General features: G+C 37.3%; 1 protein-coding gene across 1 annotated transcript; it reads right to left on the minus strand.

Moving 5' to 3' along the window:
- Positions 1 to 20777: 20777 nt before the first annotated feature.
- On the minus strand, positions 20778 to 22266 carry CkIIalpha (casein kinase II subunit alpha). The gene is made up of 2 exons (XM_065216815.1): positions 22121 to 22266; positions 20778 to 22047 (listed from the first exon to the last, which is right to left on the minus strand). Exon 2 carries the CDS (start codon positions 21889 to 21891, stop codon positions 20863 to 20865), a length of 1029 nt encoding a protein of 342 aa, XP_065072887.1. The 5' UTR covers positions 21892 to 22047; positions 22121 to 22266; the 3' UTR covers positions 20778 to 20862.
- Positions 22267 to 23874: the final 1608 nt, after the last annotated feature.

Consider the following 23874-nt stretch of genomic DNA (forward strand, 5'->3'; position numbering starts at 1 on the left):
CATCTATGCTATAATAGTGTACGTTAATCGATTTGCTTGGGACCAATAGGCTAGTCAAGTAGTGAGCCAATTTAATATCGTTAATTTCGTATTGATTGTTGTTAATACGGCGTCTAAAGGTCAAATACCCATTGGGTATTTTCTCTTGAAATTTTGGGTAGTTTAGAGTGTATTGTTTACACTGTATTTTTATCGCTGACATTTTTTTGAAAGTTGGAAAAAATTGCGTCACCCAAAAGCAACGTCGCGAATTGATTTTGCGCAATCATCTGGAAAATCCTCAACTCTCTCATCGGGACATGGGAAAAAAAACTCGGAATCGTGCAGTCGTGTAATTAAACGTTACTATGAAACTCTGAGCATCGAACGGAAGGAGAAATGCGGTCAAAATGGATGTTCTATTAGTGATCAGGATCACAAGCGTGTCGTGAAAGCGTTGAGGCGGAATCCCAAGGCTTCGGTCAGGGATGTGGCCAAAAAAAAGCATCTGTCCAAGTCTTACGTTCAGAGAGCCAAGGACCGGGAGGGACTGCATACGTACAAAGTGCAGAAGGCTCCAAATCGTGACGAACGCAAAATACGGTGGGCAAGTCACGGGCCCGGAAACTGTACACCCAGTTGCTGACGAAACCTCATTGTCTCATCATGGATGATGAGACTTACGTCAAGGCGGACTTCCGGCTGCTTCCAGGACAGTAGTTCTTCACCGCCCAGCACTAGCTTGATGTTCCAGAAAAAGTAAGGGAGCAGAAACTTTCAAAGTTTGTAAAGAAATACATGATTTGGCAAGCGATCTTATGATTATGATTATGAACAGTATTAATGATTATGAACAGCCCCTTAATGATTACACTAGTTTACAGCATTTTTGAACTCGGTAAGGGGATGATTATTTCCAATGCAAAATCCTACGCTGAATTCAATACCGTGGTCAGAAAAAAATAAAGTAGAGCCATTTTTGAGATATACAAAAATTTTGATTTTTTGAATTTTGGACAAAAGTACGATTAATAAATTTCAATATCTTTGGAACTAGAGCACCAATTTTAAATCTTTTTTTATTAAAATGAAGCTAAATAAATTTGCTATTGTTCACTAGAATATTATGTCTTAAGTAAAAATTTAATTTTGAAGTCATTTAAAAATTTACAGCATTTTTTTTATTTTTCCTGCGAATTTTCCATAAAAATCTTGTTTTAATCAACATTTTTAATGGGATAAAAAGATTTAAAAAAAATCATTCCATAATTTATTCTTAAAGTCCATTCAAAACCGGAGAAAATGAGCTTTTAATGGATGAAATCGGTTGGAAATTGTCGAAGTTATGAGCATTTTTGTAAAACACTTAAAAATGTTGCTGAAATACAACAGCTTTAGAGTTCCTTTTCTAGGTGTCGTTGTAAGCATCCAAATCGCATGTAAAGTTTTCATGGGAGATTCTTTTCTCTACATATCAATTTGATTAAAGCATATCAGGATTTAAAACCGAGTTGATACAAAAGAAATTTATTTAGGTTTTATTAAAAATGATTGAGAATCGAATGACTTTGTCTTCGATGTTTTGAACTCTCATTCCCTTGATGCAGTAAAACGGCTTTCAAGCTCAACTTGCTGCTATCGATGAATAAACGCCATTCAGCTGGATCATATGGCTCACCAAACTCTTCAAACAAGCCGTTTACGTCATGGCAAAAACATGCCTTGTCCTTTGTAGAATAATATTTGTCAAATTTCTTGTGACGATTCCTATGACAAGAAATTTTGACCTCCTTGCTCAGCATGTTGTGTTCTTTCAAGCGTGATGCCAGCAATTCGGATTTCTCCTTCGATAAGTCGAGATCTCGCACCAAATCATTAAATTCGGATTGTGTAAACAGTTTTGGGTTTCTTTCCAATTCCACCTCGAAGTCTTCCTCGCATTCCTCCTTGAATTCCTCCTCACTTTTTGTAACGGTCGATTCAACAGAGGGCGCTCGTTTCCACTTTGGATAAACAGGATACGGGACCGAACTTGAATGTGGAACAGGTTTTGTCATAGAAGCCACTTGTGGATACTCAAGTGTTTTGTGACGTCCTTGTTGCTTAACTTTTGTCAAGCAGAAATAACAATCCGTTGCATGACAAAACGGTCGACGCCATATGGTGGGCATGTCGAAGGACAAATAGCGACTGACAGATAACAAATAAGTGAGTTAGTAAGTAAGACATTAACACTTATCAAAAATAGATGAAGTAAGATAATGTCGATCAGGAAAGAACAAAGCACTACCATGCTGTACATAAATTGTTTATATGAAATTTATTCAAAAAATCAATTTACCTTGCGCCTGACATCCACCTAGCCAAGCACGTTTTGCACGAACTACATAATACTTTTGGAATCCACGGTTCGTCAAAGTCTCCAGGATCAATTTTAAAATAAAGCCTGTAAGCAGTTTGCAACGAAGCAGTGAAATTGACCGATTTTGTAAATATATAGTTGCCACACGCGTAACAAAACTTTTGAGGATCATTTTTACACTTGAATTCACGTTTTGTCGTTAAGCAATGTTAAAGAAAGAAAGCTGTCAAATTGAGTTGGTTGCGTTAGGTTCTCGCCGAGCGGTCTCACAAACACTAGCGTAAATTATATTGTTGAAAATATCCCATTTAATTTTGCGTGACAGCTGGTAGTGTTAGTGAAATGCACCGTATGCGTACACGTCCGCAGAAAGGCTTACTGGAAGTGGTGCATGAACCTAGGAGCGGGACAACGGCCAATCTTGGAACATTCAATTTCCATGATTTTACAAAAAATTTCATAACTTCGACAATTTCCAACCGATTTCATCCATTAAAGGCTCATTTTCTCCAGTTTTTAATGGACTTTAAGAATAAATTATGGAATGATTTTTTGAATCTTTTTATCCCATTAAAATGTTGATTAAAACAAGATTTTTATGGAAAATTCGCAGGAAAAATAAAAAAAAAATGCTGTAAATTTTTAAATGACTTCAAAATTAAATTTTTTATTAAGAAATAATGTTCTGCTGAACGATAGCAAATTTATTAAGCTTCACTTTCATAAAAAAAGATTTAAAATTGGTGCACTAGTTCCAAAGATATTGACATTTTAGTAATCGTACTTTTGTCCAAAATTCAAAAAATCAAAATTTTTGTATATCTCAAAAATGGCTCTACTTTAATTTTTTCTGACCACGGCATTGAATTCAGCGTAGGATTTTGCATTAGAAACGTTGGTCAACCACTAAAGTTCACACTTTTTATGTTGTTTTGTAAACTAGTGTTATGAACAGCCCCTTAATTGTGTTTGATGTGTAGCATGACCATTTTCTGATAAAGTTGATTGTGGGCACCGACAATAAGGTAGTTATTTTATTATTTTGATGCATCATTTCTTCACAGATTTATGATATTTGATGAGTGAGCAATATAGCGGCTCTGCAGCTAAACCTGACTTTATTCGGCATAACCCAAGTAACAATTTCCAGTTGAAGAAACGCTTTCGTTTTGATTTTGTTCAGCTGCATGTTGAATAATAATTGCACAATGTGTTCACCACAACTTTTATAAAACCCTTGTTTACACTGGTTTGGAGAACCTATACAACTGCAACACAAAGGTGTTGTCTAACGTATTCAGTAAAACGTTTACCCAAAATCAATTTCTTTTTAAAGAAACGCTTCCATTGTGATTTTATTCAACTGCATGCTGAATAATAACTGTACAATTTGTTTATTACAACTTCTGTAAAACTCTTGTTTACACTGGTTTGGAGAACCTGTTCAACTACAGCATTATATGTATACGCGGTATAGGAGTAGAAGCAACTTTTATACAACGTTTATAGATACATATTTAAACTCAAGCTTTATTATTTTGGTGAAAGCTCTTATACAACGTTTGTAGACACTTCTTGACAGCTGCTTTGAAATTTAGTAGAGAGTAAACCTGAGAGGCGTTTGTTGCACTCTTTTATGACTCCTAAATAATCATTGTACAGCAAGCGGTGAAAAGCGTTGATAGCACTTTTTTTTCAATGACTCCTTAACAACCGGATAGAAGCAACTTTTATACAACGTTTATAGATGCATATTTAAACTCAAGCTTTATTGTTTTGGTGAAAGCTCTAATACAACGTTTGTTGACACCTCCTAACAGCTGCTTCGAAATGTATTAGAGATTGAACCTGAGAGGCGTTTGTTACACTCTTTTATGACTCCTAAATAATCACTATACAGCAAGCGGTGAAAAGCGTTTATAGCACTTTTCAATTACTCCTTAAGAACCGTTGTGTAAGTACTCACAATATTAACGTCGTTTTTTTTGATTCTACTACTATTGTGTCACTTTCCCTTTCACTTAACTTTCACTAATTCACTTACAAAATTGCAAACTTCTTCAGTGTTGTCTGTCTGTCTGTCTGTCTGTCTGTCTGTCTGTCTGTCTGTCTGTCTGTCTGTCTGTCTGTCTGTCTGTCTGTCTGTCTGTCTGTCTGTCTGTCTGTCTGTCTGTCTGTCTGTCTGTCTGTCTGTCTGTCTGTCTGTCTGTCTGTCTGTCTGTCTGTCTGTCTGTCTGTCTGTCTGTCTGTCTGTCTGTCTGTCTGTCTGTCTGTCTGTCTGTCTGTCTGTCTGTCTGTCTGTCTGTCTGTCTGTCTGTCTGTCTGTCTGTCTGTCTGTCTGTCTGTCTGTCTGTCTGTCTGTCTGTCTGTCTGTCTGTCTGTCTGTCTGTCTGTCTGTCTGTCTGTCTGTCTGTCTGTCTGTCTGTCTGTCTGTCTGTCTGTCTGTCTGTCTGTCTGTCTGTCTGTCTGTCTGTCTGTCTGTCTGTCTGTCTGTCTGTCTGTCTGTCTGTCTGTCTGTCTGTCTGTCTGTCTGTCTGTCTGTCTGTCTGTCTGTCTGTCTGTCTGTCTGTCTGTCTGTCTGTCTGTCTGTCTGTCTGTCTGTCTGTCTGTCTGTCTGTCTGTCTGTCTGTCTGATGCTTTTCTGCTCGATTATCAAAGTGTATTGAAATACAGGCAGTGTTGGGAAAATATCAAAATATCAAATCTCACCAATGAGAATAATCTCATTTGAGTATCGTAGACAAAAATCAACAAGCAGACAACAGTGGATGATATTAAAAGCTGTGATACGGTTGCTCTGATATCATGCTAACAAAACTCACCAGCTACAATTCTCACCAAATTGTGGTGAGTTTGAGCTTCAAGATTTTTGAAGAACACCCAAACACGAACCAAAACTTCCATCGCTGCTGGTTACTTCGTGTCTGCCATCTGTGTTGAGTAAAGAGAGATAGCAAGCTATGCTTTCTCTTTCTAAGATCACGATGGGCAGCCCTAAGTTTGCACCTTTAGAATTGATAAAACGATCCATACAATATTGAAAAACGTTCCATTAAAAACATCAAAATGATCCATAAAACATCGGAAAAAATCCCTAAAAAAGTGTGGATGATCCATAAAAAATATCAATATTATCAATATTTTATGAAAAATTTAGCAACACAATTGTAAAAATGTACCACTAAATTTCTAAATAATGAGCATTGGAATTGTACGATTTACCCATAAACATATTGTAATATATCCATAAAACATTCAGCAATAAACCTTAAACTAAAGAAAGTGATCCATAGAAAATCAAGTTTGCACACTTAAAAATATAGGCATGATCCATAAATTAGACGTTAAGGTAGATGTGCGCGGCGACGCGACGGGCAAGCGTCTAGAATTAGCTTCCAAAAGAAGATTCTATAATATTATTATTATTATTATTATTATTTAACTTTATTAGGGAGGCTTTCAGCCTTGGGCTGGTTCGCCTCCAGAGATTCTATAATAATATTCTTAAGATTCCTATGGAAGCTTCATTTAGAAACTTTTTAAGAAGCTTATTCTAGACGCTCGCCCATCGTTCGGCTCTTCTGACAAAAAAAACACGGGCAGAACAGTAAACCTGAGTAGCTACGCAGTAATGTAGCAATTTTCCAAGGTTTATTGATCAAATTAAAAAAAAAAAAACATATGTATATAGACCGAGGGGGGCGACTCTAGCTACGATGCAGGAAAAATTGTGTTTTGTTTCGGCTAGCTGCGCACACGCTGAGTAGATAGAAAGAAGATTGATGACGATTCTGAAGATTTCCTGTTAAAAGATGAGGTCCGATGCAAGTAGATGCGAGAAATGAAAGAATATTTTTCGAAGATTGATTCGCTAGTGGTAGATCTGTTGAGCATCTAGAATTGAGATTTGGATGTGTCGCCCCCTCGATATACACTATAATTGGAACACACCAAAATAAGCACGTCTACCAACAACTGGAACACCTACCCTAGGTATGATCCATAAAATTAACATTTATTTTTCATTTTTTCTTAAGAAGATTATTATAGAAGCTTCTTTTGGAAGCTTATTCTAGACGCTTGACCATCGCTCTGCACATCTACCTAAAAACACGGCAGGACAGTAAATCTAAGTAGTTAAGCAGTAATGGAGCAATTTGTCATGGTTTATAGATCAAAATTAATAAGACAGTGTTCAAAACGTGAATAATATACGTCTAATTTATGGATCATGGCTGTTCGGAATACATATCGGGATAACCCTGTACCATAGAGGTAACTCTAAGACCACTGGGTCCCGAAGAAAATCATTATTATTTTTGGTTTACTCAGTACCAGAACAACAGTCCCAAGCAGTCCCAAGCTATTTCACTCACCCCTGCATGTTCTGCATGAATCCACACACCCCTGATGTTATCTGTCAAACTTTCATAGCGAATCAAAACAAACATAGTGTAGTAATAGAATTTCAACTAGAATGGGGTATGCCATAGAATTACTTGGGACCATTCTAGTCAAAATTCTAGTACTACACAATATTTGTTTTAATTCGCTATGAAAGTTTGACAGGTAAAATTAGGGGTTCGTGGATTTTCTCGTGTCTGGTCTAGGGATTCATCCAGGCTGACCTCATTGGTACTTCCTTTTCCAGATTCGGTTGCGGCATCCTCGCTCTATTATTTCTGCTAGGTGGTTTCTTTGGGACAGACTTCTTGGTTCCTTTTTCCACCTTCAGCATATTTGTGCACTTAGAGCACGTCTACGGAACCTCCTTTACAGCTGTTGTCTTACCAGCACAACTATAATGGGTCCAGAAATCGCAGACATCACACTGGACCATATCATCTACGTGGTCGTGGCCTTCACAAAGCGTACAGTTTCTATCGCTGTTCTGTTCTTCACTCAACGGTGGTTTTGATCCCTCTGACATTTTGAGGTTATATCCGATGTTGTTTTTCAAGAATGTTCGCATTAATGAAAGCAACTTCCTCAGAGCAGTCTCGTTTTAGACAGCTTGAAGCTGAAATAGGTTTTATTATAAGCATTAAGATTGGTTTTGATTTTATATTAGTTTAATAAAACCTATTTCAGCTTCAAGCTGCCCAAAACGAGACTGCTCTGAGGAAGTTGCTTTCATTAATACGAACATGGCTATATTTTTAAGTGCGCAAACATGATTTTTTTATGGATCACTTTCTTTAGTTTAAGGTTCACTGCTGAATGTATTATGGATCAATTGCAATATGTTTATGGGTAATTCGTACAATTTCAATGCTCATTCCTTAGAAATTTAGCGGTTCATTTTTACAATTGTGTTGCTAAATTTTACATTAAATATGGATCATATTGATATTTTTTATGGATCATTCACACTTTTTTAAGGATTTTCTCCGAAGTTTTATGGAGCGAAACAAAATCATTTGAGTGAGGATAATGCCATCACTGTATGCAGGTATATTATTTTGCACGCATCACACATAAATAGTAATGCCGCGAATACATTTGTATGACCTACTATGAGAATGAGCATTATTTGTATAATAATTATGAGCACTATACATAACTATAAACAAACTATACAAGTGTGACCATGGATGTGCTCATAATTTATTACACAAATGGCACCTCTCACGCCAAAGTCACGAGATCAAATCTCACCCCCGGACAAGTCACGAATGACCTAAGAGTGTTAAAGTGACTATAATGATAATAATAATAATAATAATAATAAAAGAAAAATATTATTCAAATAATGTCCATGCTCATGGCTTGTTATCCAAGTATGTTTGCGGCATAACTTCATCATTTCAAACCGACATGCATCTGTACATTATTATTTTTCATGGTTTTGCTTAAAAATTCCCGACATTTTCCTGGTTCACTTGTCACCGTGTATTATACTGCATACATATATATTATATATGTACGTCTATGACACGAAATAATTTTAAAATAGGTAGAAAAACTGTTTTCATTCAGTTCCGATTATGTTGAGATCTTCTTAACCGAGCAGAATATGGGGCTTGCGCGGTTGTAAATATTTATTTTTTTTTTCAACAATTCTAAATAAAATTATCGTGCCCGGGACACAAAACTATTCAAACACGAGCACCCGAAAACTACACGCCAGCACAAACATAGCCCGAGTTCTAAAAAAATAAAAGCACGCAGCGCAGCAAAACACACAACCGTTCTCCAACGCTTCTCAAAGTGGACATGGCTGCTATTTTGAGAAACTTATCATCATTAAATTATAAATTACATTTTGCTATTAGTGAAGTAGACATTTATAGAGAGTCAGTGAGACATGATATGGTATGAACTTTTACAACGGTTTTATTTAAGTTAAATATTCTTACGCAGTTATAAGTAAAAGATGATGAAGAAATGATGATGATTTTGTGAAAACACACATACAGTGACATTGATAAGAACTTATACATTGAGAAACACTTATAATAACAATGGCACTGACAAACGTAAATACATGACAATGACACTTACTGACACTGATTCTCAAAAAAAAAAGAAGATTATGTGAGCTGATTTCGAAGTCCGATGTTTATTTGGACACAATAGACTAATCCATCCGGCATAGTCACTTGAAATGTTTTAAAACCCAACCTCGGTTATTGTAATCCTATGGGGATAAAAAAATGCGTCATGGGTTATAAGACTGTAATAAAACCCGGCACCCAACAGAGGCTAAATACTCTGAATGGTTACATAACTCCGACGAAGCCAAAGAGCATTATTGACGGAATGTGATATTCTACTCTTAGGAAAACAACTCACTGTATCATTTATTTATATATTAATTCAATAATGTTTGTTCTATTATTATTTTGTTCCTATTACAACTATTTTCATGTTCTTTCCAAAATAAGTGCGTCAACTCGTCTTGTAGCTAGGACAGCTTTATTTAAAGCGATTTATCGAAACTTAAGCAGACTCAACTTTGTTAACTGAGGCTACTTACAAAGTACATAGGATTATTTTTTTCTCATATGACTCGCATTTAACAAAATAAATAAATAAGTTCAACATGAGTTCTTAATTTGAACTGAGCTGCATTGTTAGAACTCCTTATCACAGATTAACAAGCAATCATAACATACTTACACTGAGCATTAACCATTTCTTTATAAAGAAGAATTGCCTGAATATCAGCTACACTGATAGGCAAAATAAAGTGCCCACCCCATCATTTTTGAAATTTCTCTCATTTATTTGGTTCAAATTCAAATAAACACACCGTAGTCTGTTTCGATGTCTTACCTTTATTATTCTTTTAAAGTTACACCTATGGAATACTGAAAATATAAAGTTTTACTTGAAGTAAAAGAAAATCAATTTGGATTGAAAAAGAAAACAGTGACAAAAAAAAGTGCCCACTTCAAAAATCGGTATGTTTTCGATAAGTTTCCATCGGAAAACCCCTCGATTGTTTTTGTTTTGAAAGTTTGACATGTATTGAAGCAAACGGGTGGAACTGGTGCATTTGTACACGTGATCGCATTTGAATCAGTTGAAAAAAATGGAGGACGTAGTGATTTCGAAAGCAATTCCCGTGTGTATCCGAAAATTGGTTGTTCGTGATGTGCAAAACGGTGAATCGCACCGGTCTGTCGCTAGGAAGTACAATATCAGCAAAACAGCGGTCGGGAAAATTCTGCAGAAAATGAAATCGTTCGGATCAGTGGTGGATCGCCCTGGCAGAGGCAGGATGCGCAAAACGGATGCGAGAACGGACACCAAGATCATGCGTGAAGTGAAGAAGAACCCGAAGGTAACTGTCCGCGAGATCCAGGAGGCTCTTCAGCTAACAGTTTCCAGTCGAACTGTTCGTCGCCGTCTCGTAGCACAGGGGTTGAACAGCAAAGTTGCTCGGAAGCGCCCATTTATCAGCAAGGCAAACAAAGTCAAACGGCTTAAGTTTGCTAAGGAGCATGCTGATAAGCCCCTAGAGTTCTGGAAAACGGTTCTCTGGACGGACGAATCAAAATTCGAACTGTTCAACCGGAAGCGACGGGTTCGTGTGTGGTGTAGATCGGGTGAGGAGCTTCAGGAGCGCCACATACAAGGCACGGTGAAGCATGGAGGAGGAAATGTGATGGTCTGGGGGTGCTTTTCGTGGGGTGGAGTGGGAAGCCTGGTGAAAATCGACGGGATAATGACGGCAGATTCCTACATCGACATCCTGCGGGAAAATCTGGAAGTTTCGCTGATCCAGACGGGCCTTGAGGAGAAATTCGTATTCCAGCAGGACAACGATCCGAAGCATACTGCCAAGAAGACTAAGTCTTTCTTCCGGTCATGTCGAATTAAACCACTGGAATGGCCTCCACAAAGCCCGGACCTCAACCCCATCGAGAATTTGTGGGCGATTCTCGATGCCAGGGTTGACAAAACTGGTGTTACCAATAAAAATAACTATTTTGAAGCCCTGGAGCGCGCCTGGGAAGAACTAGATCCACAGCACCTGAAGAATCTAGTGGAGAGCATGCCGAAGCGCCTGCAGCTGGTCCTGAAGGCCAAAGGAGGACACATTAACTATTAGGCTGGTATTCTTTTACTTTATTTTATGTTTTCTGGAGTTAAAATGCAGTGGGCACTTTTTTTTGTCACTGTTCTTTTTTACACCCATTTTGATTTTTTTTTCTTCGAGTCAGTCTCTTCTTTTTATCTGGTATTCTATAAGTGAAACTTAAAAAGAATATAAAGAATAAGATATAAAAAATACTACAGTGTATTTACTTTAATTTGAACCAAATAAATGAGAGAAATTCAAAAAATGATGGGGTGGGCACTTTATTTTGCCTATCATGTATGTGTTTTTATACAACATGTTGAACGTGGCATAATAATGGATCAAATTAAAGAAAGATTGTCCCTAATTTATGGAGTCAACCACAAATAAAAGAAAGGACCTTCCACCATCGCTTGATCCACTAAATAATGCGTCCTTTAAACGAATATCGTCTTGTGGCCTGAAAAGAAATTAAAACTGAAAGTTAGGTTGTTATTTTTTCAGAAAAAAAAAACAAAATAAAATACACCAGACGTTCGCTAAAGAGCCACGCACAATGGATACAGTGCGTTTGTGATAAAAAAAAATAATCCATGAGTTATCTGTCAAATGTACGTCAATGCAACGCAAACGTATCCATTGGCGTGGCCCTCAACTGAATAATGTCACATTAAATAAATTTAAAAAAAATATTTAAAAAAAATAAAAATGTGGTATACAGGGTAAGAGTAAATACATAATATAGTGCACTCTTCGTTTTTCCATACATCACGCAAGAGACAGAAATTTCCTGCTGGACACTCCACCTAACTTCAGAAAAGGCAACCTTTTTTATTTTAAACATTATTATAGTGAATTTCAGCCGAAGGCTGGTTCATCACAGAAAAAGCAACCAATGTGCATTAGATTACAGTAGAAGGATGAGTGAGTTGCATTTATTACACAGATAAATACAATGTTATTACATTAATTACATTCAGGTGAACAGGTTATGTGCATTGCTCACGCCTGTAGAAACTTATGGGAACAGAAAAATAATTGATAAAACAAGATAAGTTTTAAACCTCTGTTACAGACAAACAGGCATAACTTTTAGAAGAAAATTCTTCAAAAAATATCGTCAAGCGTATTTTACAAGCGCACTAGCACCATCTATCATCCACATTCCCAAGCATTGATTTGCAACCACAGCATCCCTCGTTCATGCAATTTTTTCATCAGTTGCTATTCTGTCAACGCATCAGCTGTGTTGAATAAAACAAAACAGATGGAAGTCAGTGATGTCAGTTCTACGATTGATTGAATTCTGCAGAAATACGGATCCGTAGGAAAAATTCACAGAAGCTTAGACTTGTTTTCAGGGATTTGTTTTGATTGTTTAGTGTGCTTTTTCTTTTGCTGGAAACAAGTTTTTAAACGGAGTAGTGCATCACTAATTAGTGCCCTTTCTACCACCGCTCATCACTTTAATGAGTGTACAGCAAAAAAAAATATAATATGTATCAATCAATGCAATTCATGGCGAAGTATTGAACATCAATAACTGATAAAAGGGGTAAAAGTTGATAGAGTATTACAGTCATCAACATGATTTGCTCTCGAATTCTGTGTTAATCGTACAGCGTAATATTAGGAACGGAGTGACTAATGTGCAGCACTTTTTATGTAATATTCAACAACTTTTTTTTTTCTGTATTCGTCAGATGTGGTATGTGTCTCCAGTAGGATGCCTTGTCCACTTATCATTTTCAAGAGCCTTTATCTACAAACTAGACGTGAAAGAGAACTAGCATCACTGATAAGTTCGAAATGTGGTGCCTTGCTCAATGCTTCATGAGAAGTGCAAGCACATTCCCAACAAAAACATTTTTGCGATGAATGTGATTGTGAGTGTTATGTCTGTTTGTCAGTGCCTCTGTTGTACCTTCGAAGCATCTGTCGTAACGTTTTTAGAATACATTAGTTGCCATTTATGCACATTTGTTGGCTGAAAATCGTGTCTAGAATAAAATAAAAGAGTGAACTAGGGAAAAATACGGCTACGGCACTTCTTTCCCTGTTACCGTCTGAGGATTAAATGAAGTTCATGAGCGATGATTTTTTGAATGAAGGTTCATCATATTTCAGAGCATCGTTTTGCAAATAAAAATAACACTCTAAGACTTCATTTACCCTTTGACGATAATAGATTAAGACGTGCCGAAGCCGTCATATCCCCTATATTATTAATACAAAACACAATTTTCCCAGTAGGCAGTTCATTATAAATCCGTTAAGGAAAGTTCGATTTTATTAGCGCATTCTGAATAAAATGTTTAGTTTTCTTACGGAATAATAATCTGATTAGTAGATTAACAGTATGGTTGATTTTTGCAAAAGATGTCGCTAGTAGAAAAATGCAACAGCAATTTAATGTGTAAGCAGAAAACCGAAAACTGGCCATTTTTATTAAATTAGAACCATCACCGTCAAATATGGACCAGTTATGTCTGTGCCACATATGGAAAAAAAATGGTTTATGAGGAATTGCTGTTTTATCGCAATATATGACTATTTTGGTTATATCTCCGGAACCAAACGTCGGATCGGGATGACATTCAATAGGGTTCTATGGTAAATAGATACAAATAAAATTGAACCAGTTGCATTCAGTTCTGTTTGGCCATTACCGAGAAACGGGCTGTTCATAAAATACGAAGACAGTTGGGGGGGGGGGGGGGGCGTGTTGACAATTATCCACGGCCCATACAAATTTTAAATTTTTTTGTTTGGACAATTGTCTACGCAGGGGGAGGGGGGTTAAGAGCCCCAAAAACTTTCTACGTAGTTAATGAACAGCCCCAAAGGTGAGTGAGTAGCACTGTTTAACTTACACCATTTCCGATTCCAGATATCCGATTGGGATAATAAAGTTCTGTGGGAGCTAGAAACCCAAAAACTGAAACTTGTTGCACTCCCCAAGCAACACAACTTGTTATAAAAGTGTTTGAAATACTGCTGAGTGACGTATATTGAATTAGATTTGAAAATACTTCATTGTATACTTTTATGCAACTTAAAAAACATTTTTTTTGTTCTTTATTTACAAGGCTTTCCGCTATCAACTGGGGGAGAACTCAATTTTTCAACTGCAAACAGCAATGATCTTTTTATATCATGTTTTTGTAAGCGGTATTTATAAAGGGCGAACACGAAATTATTGCGACACCGAAAATGTCATGCCAATTTTCTTATAATGTTTAGAATCAAACCAAAATTTTAGGGTAGTTTTATACATATATTTACTTCAAAAATCAAAAGAAAAGTTAATCGATGGAGCCTTGAGTGTAAACTTGAACGCATTTTCGCTTGATGCCCTCCATCAAAGTCTTTACAGTGTCATCCGGTACCAGTTTCTCAGTTTTTTTTTTCCATTTTCTTAACATGTCCTTCTCGTCTTTGGCTGTCTTCTTGCTCTTCCGAAGTTCCCGCTTCATTATTGCCCAGTACTGCTCCACCGGGCGCAGCTCCGGACAGTTTGGCGGATTCATGTCCTTTGGAACAAAATGGACAGAATTGGCCTCATACCACTCCAGGACACTTTTAGAATAGTGGCATGATGCCAAATCTGGCCAAAATAGCGGAGCTTCGTCGTGCTGCTGCAAGAACGGCAAAAGGCGCTTCTCGAGGCACTCAGATTTGTAGATCTCGCCATTTACTGTGCCCTTTGTCACGAAAGGCTCACTCCTCAGTTCGTAAGAGCAGATGGCCTGCCAAATGAGATATTTGGAGGCGAACTTCGACATTTTCTTCTTCTTAAATTTGTCGTCCACATCGAACTTGCTCTTGCCGGTGAAAAACTCCAACCCCGGAATTTGCTTAAAATCGGCTTTTATATACGTTTCGTCGTCCATCACACAGCAGCCATATTTTGTCAGCATTTTCTCGTAGAGCTTCAGTGCCCGAGTTTTAGCCGTCGATTGTTGCCGCTCATCGCGGTTTGGGAAGTTCTGTACCTTGTATGTATGTAGTCCAGCTCTCTTCTTTGCATTCTGGACGTAGCTCTGCAACATGCCGATCTTTTTAGCCAAATCACGGCTTGAGACGTTGGGATTTGCTTTAATCATCCACTTCACCTTTCCCTCCGTCTTTTTGTTCTCCGGTCCCGGTTTTCTTCCAGCTCCTTTGCCGTGGTCCAACGTCAACCGCTCCTGGAACCGCTTCAACACTCTGGAGACGGTTGAATGGTGAATGTTCAACATTTTTCCCAACTGCCGGTGCGACAGGTCAGGAAATTCCAGGTGTTTGGAAAGAATTTGTTCTCTCAACTCGCGTTGGTTCACCTCCATTTTCGTTGAATCGAAAAACACGACTTCGAGTTTGACAGCATGTACACAATACACATCAATGAGAAAGTGTGCAAAATTTGGTCGATTTTTACCCAATGGTAAAAAAGTTATGCCCTGTTGAATGTGTCGCAATAATTTCGTGTTCGCCCTTTATTATTTCCATTTTCATTACGAGAAAATGGTTTTTGCTATACTAAAAAGATGAAATCATCCTTGAACCTTGGAATAATGCTCTTTTCCTGGGTAGCTACTCAGATTTACTGCCCTGTCCGTGTTTTGTCTTTAGTCAGAGGAGCGGAACTACGGGTAAGCGTCTAGAATAAGCTTCTAAAAGAAGATTCTAAAGAAAGAGCATTTAAGAGAAGCTTCTTAAGAAGATTCTTAAAGAAGCTTCTTAATGCAGCTCATTCTAAACGCTTGCCCGTCGCTACGCTTCTCGGACTAAAACAAACACGAACAGAACAGTAAATCTTAGTGATCCTATAATACTTCCACGAATAAGGCTAAAAATCTCCTTAATAAAGTATGTATAAAATAAACTTCCCCGAATATCATTATCACGAGTGTCATAACACCGAATAGTTTATCACCCCGAATATCATGACTCCGAATAGTTCATTACCCCGAATGTTATTACTACGAATTCTTCAATGCACAATTTACCTAACCTGGTTAGGTAAATTGTGACATGGCAGTGGATAAATGCTGATTTTTAGTGTATAACTCGTAGATAAAAAATACTGTTTGGTTTAAATCAAGAAATTTAATAAAAATGTGTACATTGATCCTGCTAAAATTACATGAACTAACAGAACCCTATCAAGAGATGAACTAGCCTTAGGCTAAAAATCTCTAAAATAAAGATAAATAAAAAAAAACAAACAAACAGAACTCAATCATTTGAAAATGATTATAAGCATGCAAATTTATCACCGACCGGTCAATCGAGTTTTTCACTCGGTTTTTTTTCGCGGTTTCCTCATGTTTACAAATTCCGTAGCTTTTGTCTCATTTAACAAGCATTAAACATTTCTAAACTAAACATCTTTATTGAGTTTAGTCATTTTTACAAAATAACAAAGGAACGATCTTCCACATTGTTTAAAAATTAAACTTTTGATATATTATTGTTATTTTTTTTAAGATAAAAGCAGCTCCACATTGTGTTTGAGAATCGGAGATAAACTAGCCATAGGCTAAAAATCTTCTTAATAAAGATTAAAAAAAAACATTGTGTTTGAGCCTTTAAATCGACATTAAGTTATGAAAAAAGTTTTCACATAGTTTCTGTTCGTTCCGCACATAATATTTTTCCAATAACAAAATTAATGATATTTATATGAATATCCCATAGCAAAGATTGGACTGATATGCGATTATGGCAGTGGCGTCGCGTCCACATGTGCAACCTGTGCACGACACAGGTGTAAATAATTAAAAAAATGCGTTTAATTTTTTTTATAGATTTTAAAGTCACATTATAGCTGTACTTCTTTACTCCAGACCACAAGTGACCATGAATACACTATTTTATAGTGTGGCTCAATTAAATTTCCAACCTTGGTTTGCTTCAAAAAGGATTAAGTTCAGTTCAAATGGTCTACCTAATCCCTAATGCCTTGATTTTTAAGCATGTTTATATCACTACCATGACAAAACTCGTTAAATAGTGCACCTAAAAGCGAGCTTTTTTGGGTGGCGGGTGGCAAGTTTGTGAATGGTCAAATGCCTAATGTAAGCCAAGCAGACCTTCTATCACCTCTTGAAACATACCACAAATTTTCCACAATACATGGCGGTTTGCACCACTAGTTGTAATTGAAACATTCAGCAGTCACGCGTCAAAGGGGAGCAACACGGAAACAGCAGTCTGGTACGCTTTGGACCTGTATCATACTTGCAGACCGGTTTGAATGTGTGAGTTTAAATTAGATGAACATTTGTGATGTATGGATGATGTATAGCCTAAAGCGTGCATTTCTCACTGTGCACTTTGATATCTGATTGGAGGCGAACCAGCCCAAGGCTGAAAGCCTCCCTAATAAAGATAAATTAATTAATTAATTTGATATCTGATTGCAGGCAAAGAGAGTAAAGGGCTGAACACAATGATAGCGGCATAGCGGCAATCGCAAATTTTCCAATACACTGAAATCCGTTTGACAACCTACAATGAGCGCGTTGCGGCAAAAGCGGCTTTGTACTAAAAGGCTTTTTTTCAACATTTTGGAAAAACGCGCTGCGGTTGAGCGGAAGCCTGAGAAGTGCTCATCGTTTTCAGTTGTATTTTTTTGTAATTTTGAGCTAAGCAGAACTTTCAAGACGTGAACCAAATAATCCAAGGTCGCAGTATGTATTCAGAACCATGCATCCGGACATATTTTGGGAACCCCCGGAGAACTGGTTAGATTCTTCTTGAAGCAACACCCACATGTGACACATCAAATAACATGATAATTCAAAAATATGATCATTGGTGGCATATTAAGTACTGAAGATCACGTTAGCCAGATCCGGACATGTTACGAGTACCCCCGGGGAAGTAAATCTACACCCTCATGCGACACACAAATAAGGTGGCCATATTAAGTACCCAGTACTACGTTGGCCAGATCCGAACATATTACATATACCCCCTGAGAAGTGAAACTTGAACCTACATCGTCATGTGACACACCAAACTATATGAGAATTCAAAAGTAAGAACATTGGTGACCATATTAGATACTCAAGACCACACTGGCCTTATATTTTCCGGGTGCTCCCGGGGAGTTTCGTATCTTTCCCGAAATTTTCCTGAGGCCAATGGAACTTCTCTGGAGTTCTCGGAAGTTCTCTTCAGAACTACTCTGAAGTTCTCCTCAAAATTACTGTGAAGGTCTCTTCAGAACTACTCTGAAACTCTCCACAGAAATATTCTGAAGTTCTCATCAGAACTACTCTGAAATTCTCCTCAGAATTTCTCTGAAGTTCTCCTCAGAACTACTTTGAAGTTCTCGTCAGAACTACTTTGAACTTCTACTCAGAACTACTCTGAAGTTCTCCTCAGAATTACTTTGAACTTTTTCTCAGAACTACTTTGAAGCTTTCGTCAGAATTACTTTGAAATTCTCCTCAGAACTACTCTGAAGTTCTCCTCAGAACTAAGTTCTCGTCAGAACTACTCTGAGGTTCTCAAAAAAAAAAACTTTTCTAGATCTTCCATGAAGTTTTCAACATTTTCCTGAAATGTACGAAGTTGTCTGAGTATTCTCTTGAAGATCTTTAAACTTTCCCGCTAGTCGGGACTTCTCTCAAGATATCTTTACTCCCCCAGAAATTCTTTTAACTTCTCAATAAATTAGAGTTGTCTGGATTTCCCTAAAATTCACGGAACTTTCCTTAAGCTCCCGCAGTTTTCCTGATATTCATATCTCTTCTCCGAAGCTCTCGATATTTCCGTCAGCGTCAGTTGTAAATCTCTCAATTACCGATGGTTGCGCCGGTGTGCCTGTCAAAACTTACGAAGAACTTCAAGATTAGGGCGTAATTGCTTTTGTAAACTAACCGGTCAATCGCCGATTTCTCGCGAATTAAAGCTCAATTTAAAAACCTAACACCACAAACAGGTAGATGAATGATTCCTCCATCATTTAGTATAGTTTGTTTGCAAGATTGAGCTTTTATTCGCGAGAATACGGCGATTTACGTGTTTGCTTACAAAAGCAATTACGCCCAAATTTCAAAGTTCTCCGGAATTATGAGCTTCCCCTGGTTCATTCTGATAGTGTTGTTCTGATGAATGCTAAATTAATTCAAGTTTGCTATCCAGGGGACTTCATGAATTTTCTATAGATTTTGACACTGTTTTGTATCAAAAAATGTTTTCGGAAGTGTTTGACGGATATTCTTCATTACACTTCAGTCGAAAGAGTTAGCCTTGTGATAAAAACGAGAATTAGGTAAGTTTTGCAATTCCTCCTACTTCAGTTAGCGCGAAAAGGGCCATACAAGTTTTTTTTCCACAAGATGATAGGCCCTTCAAATGTTACGTTAAGTAGTGATTACTATAATATAGTAATTGAGAATATGTCCCTCGAATTCATGGAGCATTGAAAAAGAAACAAAACCTAATATGTGGTGGTAAACTATAACGGACAAAGTTTGGTGCACACACGCTAAGATGCACATACCTTAAAGTCGGTAAAGAATACCTAGATATCGGTAGAAATAACCGATAATCGAAGAAAGTGCACATACCTAAATTATCGATAATCATGGATTACCAATAACTAACGTTAAAAATTACCTAATTTATAGTAAAAAATAGCCTATTTACAGTAAAAAGAAACTATATTTATCGGTAAAAATACCGATAACTTTTTACCGATAATTTTAGGTAATCGTAGCTAAGCGTGCAGGTAAACAAATGAGGCACGCGATGCTTCTGGATTATGGGTAGTACACACTAAGATTATTTCACCGAAATCTGTGAAATTTTACCGAAATCTCAACAGCTGAACGTTCGGTAAACAGTGAAAAATTACAGGAAATCTGTGAAAAATCACCGAACGGTTTACCGAACGTTCAGCTGTTACAGATTTCGGTAAAATAATCTAAGTTTGTAATCATTTCTATGTGAGTAATCATATAGATTTCATTCGACACATAAGGTTCATATGATTTAGTGGTGCAATTTTCAATTATGAGATCACATGAAAGTTATGTGAAATTCCCATGGATATTTTCTGCTGGTTATGTGATTTATTTTATGACATTAACCAATGGCTTTTTTTTTCTAAATAATCATCGCAATCGTTAGCATATCGAGTCATCATTACTGTAAAAATGGCTCAATATGCTAACATTTGCGGTAATTATTTAGAAAAAAAAAATCACTATTGAGTTAATTTCGGCCTCAGTGTCCCTAATATTGTGCCAAGGTCCTTGATTCCTGAGATAATCCACCATACGGCTAAAAATCTCATAAATATAGGCTTATAAAAAAAATTAGTGATGTTGAGTGCTGCGCGTAATTAGGGCAGGTTATGGCATGGGAAATCCGTTTCGAATGGAATAGAGAATAGGAGTGATTGACATGTGTAATTGTCCGCTTTAGATTAGAATTTTTTCTAGTGATAGGTATTTGGTACGCGAGAAATGCAAACAAATCGTCTAATTCATTTATCAAGCCTAAAATTAATAAAAAATAAAATCAAATTGCGCATGCTTACCTATAATTACAAGGAGAGTTGTACAAAGCCAGGTCCAACACGTGCTTCAATTATACGTTACTTGTTGACCGATGATCAGGAATATGCGCAAACTCATATCAATTCAGAAACAGTTACAAAAAAAAAACTTTCACGTTTGTCTATACAGTTTGAAGACATTTGTAGCTTCGGTTGAGTAAACCGACTAACAAATTTAAATTCTATTTGCTTGAAGAAAATAATCCACTGTTGGTTTTTGCACATAAATGAGTCGGTGTCAAATCTGCTTGCGATAAGTAGAACCACACTTTCACACCACATTTCATTCCAAATGGCATTCCTTCAGTGTGGTTTGGTTATCCACGGTTATTCGAAATATTGAATCATATGCTTATAAATTTATTGTTTTTACCATTGTAATAATTAATGTTATAGTTCATCATTTATTGTAATTATTTGATGTGGTTACAATTATTGATTGCTTCCTTTCGTAGAGGACGACGGCGGAGGCATCTGGCCGTTAACGATGATCGCAAAATAAGGATGTTCCATAGCTTCCCTTGCTGTAAGACGCTCGTAGTGATCGTAACGAAGTAGTTTATCCAGGAAATCCAGCGCTTCTGGTGATACTAGATGTTGATTCTCAGAGTGCACAAATCGTTCCCATCGCTTCCGGGAGTGTCTTGAGAGGATATCATTGAAGCGTGGATCTAACTCGATGTTATATTTGTCGAGATACGCAAATAGATCTTCCGTACCCAACACCTTGGCAATACGCACCAATTGATCGTAGTTGTCGTGCCCGTGGAAGAATGGTTCCTTCCGGAAGATCATGGAGGCAAGCATGCACCCGAGAGACCACATGTCCAGGGAGTAGTCATACATTTGATAATCGACTAGCAGTTCAGGACCTTTGAAATAGCGACTAGCAACTCGAACATTATATTCCTGTCCGGGATGATAGAACTCAGCCAAACCCCAGTCAATAAGCCGCAGCTTTCGATTTTCATGATCAATCATTACATTATGCGGCTTTACGTCGCGATGCATTATTCCCATGCTGTGGCAATAGTCCAGTGCCTTTAGCAGTTCATACAAGTAGTACCGGATATCATAGTCCGTCAGCGTCTGGTAAAGTTGCTTGAAATCCGTGTTGTTCACATGCTCAAAAATTAGAGCCGGTGTACGCGAAACCGGATCTTTCACTACGGCCAGCAGAGTTATAATATTGGTACCACCACGAAGATTCTCCAAAATCTTGATCTCCCGTTTGATTTTCTTCTTCTTTACTGGCTTCAGAATCTTCACCACACACTTTTCATTGTTGGTAATTTTAATAGCTTCAAACACTTCACTGTATTTTCCTCGACCGAGTTTCCGGACCAGCTGATAGTCATCCTGGTTAGCCCAATCGACGACATAATTCTCGTAATCCCAATATTCGCGAGGCTTGTGCGAATTGACGTCCGCATAAACTCGTGCACTGCTGGGTAATGTCATTCCGTCGTTCTCACTCCCTGCTGTCCTGAAGTGCTTCCTCTGCTGCCGAAATTCGTCTTCGTTGCTCTTCTTCTTCTTAGCTGCAGTCGTAAGCAGACTCCCAGAATGAAGGGAAAGAGCAAACTTCAAATGCGGAAATCGATGACGGGCATATGCCTGCAAAGGTGCCGAACGGAGAAAAATGTTCCGTAATGTGTACACTATTTTTATTCACTACTTTATACCGTACCGGAAATGTAAAAACTACTAAAATCGTCCTCGAGCTAGACGAGTCCGATACACAGACTTTTTGAAGAAGCCAGGTTGATTCAAGATGGTGGCAACGAGAAAAAAAAGTCCGTAGAACGAGGACTGCGAAAAATGACACGAGAATATCGGAAAAGTGTTTTTTTTATCAATAGATCGGCGGTTTGCAAACTGTCCACATATATGTCATTACCTGTCATAACATGCGGCTAAAACAAAATGGACATAACGATGCAAAATGCAACGCACGAACTTGTAAACAACATTCATAGTTCATACACTGATAAAAATAGTACACACTTATCCAATCAGTAATTTTTTCCGAGGTTTTGAATTGGGTTGTTTAGGGATATTGAGGTAAAAACAAATTCGTTATCTGCATTAAAAATGGAACCGAACTCGAAAATTTCATCAATTTGTGGAACACTGGAACTATTTTAAATAGGAGCGAATTCATTAGCAAAAATCACCATCTTGGCGCCCCTTGGTGGGACTTTGTATGGGAGCGAGCTGTCAACGAATAGATTTGGTGTCAACGATCAAAAATTTAAATCTTGATTTAAAAATCGAGATGAATTTCAACGGGATCGATAAAAATATCGTTGTGCTCAGAAACAAATCTATCAGATGATGTATAAAAATCGGTTTATTTTTCGAAGTAAACAACCCTAATGAAAATTGTATGGTTAATTTGCTTAACGACGTGTTCTGGGTATCATCCAAACCATTTGTGGAATAGTTCAATGATTTGGGTTATCGTTCGTTTATGGTTATTTTTTATTAGGGAACCCAATTGCGGAACTGTTCGATAGTATTTAAAAAAAATGTGAAAAATTCAAAGATGAGAAAATCCCAAATAAACACTAACCATATATCATGGTTTTTTGAAAGTGAACCTTACAAATAATCGGTTGTTAAGAACCATTACCCAAGGGGCAATCAACTTCATAAATCAGCTGAATTGTAAATTCACAGTTCGGAAAATACAAAAAAAAATCATTATTTATTTCATACATCAGCTTGAATTACATTGATCGATATTAATTTTTTTTTGCTGTGTAGAACCCAGGCATGGAAAATCATTAACATTCATTTCAGGCATAACATTTGATAACGGCACAAAAGCATTTGTAAACAAACTTTCAAAGGCCCTTTACACGCGAACCAAAGTACGCCCACGCAAACCAATACCACTTTCGGAAAGGTGATAGTTGCCCCTATTCTATGATGTTGTTGGTTTGCGTGGGCGTACTTTTGTTCGCGTGTAAAGGGCTTTAGAAAGTTTGTTTACAAATGCTTTTGTGCCGTTATCAAATGTTATGCCTGATTTCATACATTCATTAATATTCATTTACCTCTAACTTTTTTCATCAACAGCATTCCGCAAAACGATGTAAAGAGCTTTTGTAGGTTTTGTTATTAACTAAAACTTTTGCTCATAACTCAAATCTTTATCTCTTATGCATCATGAACTAGAGCGGGCAGAAATTGTTACTGTTTTTCAGTGAATGTAAAATACATTACAATACAATACACTGAAAAACAGTAGTGGCTTCTGTTCGCTCTGGTTCGTTATGCATCAGAGATACGGATTTGACTTGTTAACAACAGTTGTAGCTAATAAGAAAACCTACAAAAGCTCTTTACATCATTTTGCGGAATGCTGTTGATGAAAAAAGTTAGAGGCAAATTAATGTAAATGAATGCACGAAATGAATGCAAATGATTTTCCATGCC

Source organism: Ochlerotatus camptorhynchus, unplaced genomic scaffold (genome assembly GCF_037179485.1).
Source record: "Ochlerotatus camptorhynchus isolate MF236.1 unplaced genomic scaffold, CSIRO-AGI_Acam_v1.1 ptg000067l, whole genome shotgun sequence".
NCBI classification, from domain to species: domain Eukaryota; kingdom Metazoa; phylum Arthropoda; class Insecta; order Diptera; family Culicidae; genus Ochlerotatus; species Ochlerotatus camptorhynchus.